The 5,085-nt window shown below is 41.4% G+C and overlaps 1 protein-coding gene across 1 annotated transcript; it reads left to right on the top strand.

Moving 5' to 3' along the window:
* Positions 1-212: 212 nt before the first annotated feature.
* LOC112288930 (nucleoid-associated protein At4g30620, chloroplastic) lies at positions 213-4,046 on the top strand. Its single transcript, XM_024533684.3, has 6 exons — positions 213-432; positions 1,604-1,731; positions 2,227-2,345; positions 3,045-3,156; positions 3,299-3,355; positions 3,728-4,046. The coding sequence occupies exons 1-6, from the start codon at positions 339-341 to the stop codon at positions 3,815-3,817; spliced, it is 600 nt and encodes a 199-aa protein (XP_024389452.1). The 5' UTR covers positions 213-338; the 3' UTR covers positions 3,818-4,046.
* The last annotated feature ends 1,039 nt before the right edge of the window (positions 4,047-5,085 follow it).

Here is a 5,085-nt window from a genome sequence, read left to right as displayed (position 1 = left end):
AAGGTCAGAAGATATTCTGAGCTTTTGAGAGAACACCACGAGATATCCCCCTCTCAAATTCAAAAGCCGACCGCCATTTGTCACACACACACATCGCCCTGCAATCATACGACAAATGTACGTATAATTGGATATGAGTACAAATACCGTAAAACCTTATCCCTCCCGCTTATTGCTATTGTGCGCGACGGAGGTCTTGTAAGGAATCCAGTTTTCGCAGCGCGGCTAGAGATTCAGTGCCGCCATAGCCATCGTCTCTGTCTCTCGCGTTTGCAGCAGCCGTTGCCTCCACGGGATAGGAAACCTCCAGGCGAGCGAGTGAGCGAAGCGAGGTAGCTATGGCGTGCGCGACCGTGGCGGTCGTGGGAGTTGCGCCCTTGCAGCAGCAGCAGCTGAACCAATCGGCCGCTTCCTCGTCGCCGTCCACCTTCGGTAAAACCACGTCTCGAATTGAATATGTCTTGCTGAATGAGTCGGAATCGGAGCTGAGCGAGCATTTTTCTTGGTTGCGTGCTTGAATGCCAGTTGTGTGGACGTCGAAACCAGACTACAATGTGAACTTCCGGAGTGGCCAAGGTGAAATAGGTTCTGTAGGGTTGGAGAAGAGAAGCTTTGAACCGGAACGCTTTACGTGCGGTTTTCGTTTGCTGAATGTTCGTTTTGTAATCCAATTCCGGCTGTTTCGGTGTAGGCATTTTGTGCTTGGCAGCCTGGTTGTGTGCAGACTGTAGCTGTTGTTGTTTTTATTGCGTTGAGGTGTTCTTTACTTTTGTAGGTGAGCTACACGAGATTGTTTCCCGTAACTGTTGTTACTTTTTTCGAGATTCATGGTTGCAGTTGGATGGAGTCTCAGAGGGTCTGGGAAGTTGGGATGGCATTCCTCTATCGTATGCAATCATTTCTGACGGTTTGTTTCTTTCACGTTTTGGGAGGGCTATACACCAGAAGATGAATGCAGCTTATTTGCTTGATTTTGAATTCGTCGTCCAATTTTACTCTTCATTTATGATAATTTTGTTTCGAGATCATCTAGCTTATGATTTTTTTTTTTATTGTGTCGAATGGTTACTAGGGCACCCTGAATTTTCACCTGTACCGAAGTCACAAATCCCCTTGTAGCCATCTCGATTAGTGCCCTCATTGTCGGTCTTAATTAAGCGCTTTCTGAAATTTATGTTAATGATAAAACGTTTAGGTATATGTTAAGATATAGACTTTGCATGCTTCAGTAGGTATGCTACTCGGATTTCAAATACCAGTAATCAATTCGGGATTGTTACTTGTTCTCCACAATTTGTTCCGGTTAAGTTTGCGAAAGGCTATCATAAAAATGCATTGACTTCTCTGCAATCCAATATCCAGAAGGGTCTACAATCCTAATAGAACATGAACTAACGTTCAGTGATCACAGTCCTTACTGTGTTGTGATCAGGAGCAAGTGTGCTGAGGAGATGCTTTACTCCTCTGTTTATTCGGCATCTTATGTACACAGTCTTTTTTTCGGTGGCCAATTTTCAATAGGTTTATTTGGTCAGGAGAGTTTGCAAAGAGTGGAGTATTATTGATTGAGATCGTGACTGAAGGCCTGATTTTTCATGTACAGGTTCTAGGGTGACTAGTGTCTTTGTGAAGAAGAGTAATGAGCAACTAAGCTGTGCTCAGCGTCCTTTGAGTATTACCAGCTTGTGGGGAGGTAACAAAGACCAGAATCCGGCCGACACTAATAAGAAGGTGAATTTTAAAGTACATGTAGCTATCCTTTCCATAAATTTTAAGATTCAGACCTTTCCGCTAGTATTAGCCTCACAAGCGGTGAGGTATTATAGCTTCGTACCGTTGATTTCTGGATTTTTTGTTTTTATGAATTTTCTGAATACTTCAGGTTGGATCCCCGTAAACTTGTTTACATTTTATTCTTTTTTGCCCTACGATTTGTTACCACCTCGATAAAAGACTACTAGATTCAATTGAGATGCTAATAGTGCACACTTCTGAAATCCTTAAGTATTCAGATTCTAACTCACCGACTTGGCTGTCAGATTTGTTTCGAATTTGCAGTTTCTAAATGCCTTGAGATTAGTTTCGTAGTAAAATATGTAGTATTTCTTCTTCTTGCTAGGTCTCTGCATTTCAGAGATCTGAAGGCGCGGCTTCTGGAATTTCTCTGCGAATCATTTGGTTTTATTAACGAGGTACTGATATTTTCAACACTCTGTACTGCAATAGGGTGGAATGGGAAATATGTTAGGGGCTTTAGGAAACATGCAGAATCTGTATGACACGGTGAAGAAGGCTCAACAGGTGGTGCAAGTTGAAGCTGCCAAAGTTCAAAAAGAGCTTGCTGCGTAAGTACTTTATCTTTAGTACTCTGTGAAATAGCTTATAAATTTTAGGGGAACTAAATGATTTTCCAATAACTCAGTATTTCGCTTGACTCCGGACCTCGGCAACCGTAGATTTAATAAGGTGATTTTTCGAGGGAGAAGTGTATTAGAAACAAGCTATTTTCTTCCCGTTGTGATATCCTTTTATCCTCACATCTGCCTAAATCCTCAATCACATGAGATTATTGTTGGGTGACATTTGAACACCCTGAAGGACTAAGTTTGATTGTGTATCTTTAAACAATTATTAACGGAAGGTAAAACAAGCCGTTCCAATAATGAATGTTCATCGGAGCACAAACTAGCGTCAAAACTAGGAATAACCAGCTTCACATGTGATACTGGTCCCCAAACATCCACGGCTGGCTTATTCGTGTTAACAGTAACTGGTTGATGCTTGACGCGTAGATTACTGAGGGATAGATGAGTCACGGTAATTCATGTCAATAAACCTCTTTTGCTCACCAAGCACCCTACGAATTCCTATGAGATACCTTCGTCTCCAAACAAACCCAGTTATTTAAGGGCATGTAACAATTAACAACCACTTCTGCTTTCTCTATGTATGAAATAATTGGGTTTGCTTATGTTCCGATATACGTGTGTGACATGTTAAGTATACTCTGTCAAGTAGCTAACTCATTTTCTGCATGTTTACAGTGCGGAGTTCGATGGTTATTGTGACGAGGAGCTTGTGAAGGCGACCTTAACAGGCAACCAGGAGCCTGTTAGGATTGAGATCACAGAAATCGCCTTGGAGAAGGGCCCTGAAGTAAGTAACTTCTCCATTTTATGAAAGGAACAGTTGAATTGCACCTGGCTTTGAAATCAATATGGATCCTTGTCCAATATCGGATCTCCAGCGGTTTTTTCAAGAACAAAACTGATTTGTGCACGATTCCCTGTTTGTGCAGGCTCTGTCGGCAATGGTGACCCAAGCATACAAAGATGCTCACACAAAGAGTGTTGCGGTAAGAAAGTTTTCATCTGTAATACACGGTGTACCAAGATTCCATCATTTTACTGGAAGTTGTAGAAGCCTCTCTTGGCCTTGTAAAACTATTAGGCCACATATTTTTAGCACATACTGCTTTATATTAATTCAGAATGCTCAGGGCTGCAGTGCTTATGCCTACATTGCGCAAGCACTGCGATTGCCCAATTGCACCTTTCAAGCCAATGATGAGCAACTATGAGCGTTGTGGACTGATTGAACAGCTGTTCACAAGTGATGTGTCTTTATTCTTGGTGTTTGAACATCGTAGAGACGGTCTTTGAATGGTAACCTGCATTGTATATTCGTTACAATGAATTTCTTCTCAACCTGGAACTATATTGTGCAGGCTATGAAGGATCGTATGAAGAACCTAGCAGAAAGTATCGGTATGCCACCCGGCATGGGCGGTGGCATGCCCGGTGGCCCTGGCATGTAGCGCTCCTCAAACCTGGGTGGCTGTTCATTAGAGTTGGCTCATCTTTAGTAGGATGAAAATCTGAGTTTTCTTTCTCAAGAATCTTATTTCAGTTTCTTCGGAACATTTTTTAGGAATGGCTATATGGGTTTCTTTCAAGACTCAGAATAGCTATGTTGCGGTTGACAAACTGTGAATCTGTAGAAAAGAGTCTCCTCATTTAACAGCTGATTTCGACATTGTTACTTCAGGATTTTCCCCTGCATCTGTTAAGTGGTTTGGTGTAATCACAACTGCAAAAATGTAGGTGCTTTATATAGACTACGCGTATTTCCCGAATTGCATTGTCAAAGTTATGGATATTTTCTAAAATGGTCCCTAAATCGGAAACTTTAATTTCCAAATTGGCATTACATAGGAAGAAGAAAAGAAAAAAAAAAAAAAAAAAAAAAAAAAAAAAAATCGCGTGGTGATTTATGCTCGCTATTTGTTCTAACCCTCACGTAATTAGTAGTTAAATATGCACGACTTCCGAAGGAAATGGGAAACGCATGAATACATCCCACTTCCTACACCCGTGCCTTCAATAGTGGAAAACCCATGTGGCACATCATGTAATCCCATGGAAGACGGATATTCATCACCATATATTTTTTTTTTGTAGTTGAGGTCAAATTTGTCAAGCACTAGAAGATGTGTTAACCTATTCACTCTTATGCTTGAATTATCTTATTGAAAAACCACCCTTGAAAACAACGCAATCAGATTTTCGGAAGGTTTATCCAGTCATTCAAATCAACATCTTTAGAATGTTGTCTCCGTCATATCTCATTTGATGAGTCACTCGCACCATCGCAGCCATCACAGGAATGTGGAACAAACGTGTGTGGAAGATTTGTGTGTAACGGCACGGAATCGCATCAAACGACTGATTGAGCAATTGAACATCATGCCTTCTAATGGTTCTGGATGGAGACGTCATAGTGAACCCGTCATAGTAAGATAGATGGGACCTAGATATTTCGGAAGATTCAGGTAATTACATGTTTCTGATCTTCAAACAGAGGTCAGCGCATTCCTAACCGTGCACCATCAGTACAATAGCCCTAGAAGAATCACTTACTGGAAACCCACTGCTGATAGTCGGGGCTATAAAGCTTTTCATTCTCATGTCAAAAGCAAAGGAACTTAAATCAATAAAGTTCTGCTTCTGCATATGGAACTCCCATATTGACCTCAATGCCCAGTTCGAATAATGGTTGCTTAATTTCCATGTGCCTACCATGTGT

This window comes from Physcomitrium patens, chromosome 11 (genome assembly GCF_059467195.1).
Source record: "Physcomitrium patens ecotype Gransden chromosome 11, ASM5946719v1, whole genome shotgun sequence".
NCBI classification, from domain to species: domain Eukaryota; kingdom Viridiplantae; phylum Streptophyta; class Bryopsida; order Funariales; family Funariaceae; genus Physcomitrium; species Physcomitrium patens.
This window is presented reverse-complemented; position numbering and strand designations above follow the sequence as displayed.

Bases quoted from the DNA above. Each gene is read 5' to 3' on its own strand.
- LOC112288930 (XM_024533684.3), top strand. From the start codon at position 339: ATGGCGTGCGCGACCGTGGCGGTCGTGGGAGTTGCGCCCTTGCAGCAG. The intron at 1,732-2,226 runs GTGAATTTTAAA...GTACTGCAATAG, and splicing joins CGGCCGACACTAATAAGAAG to GGTGGAATGGGAAATATGTT. The intron at 2,346-3,044 runs GTAAGTACTTTA...GCATGTTTACAG, and splicing joins GTTCAAAAAGAGCTTGCTGC to TGCGGAGTTCGATGGTTATT.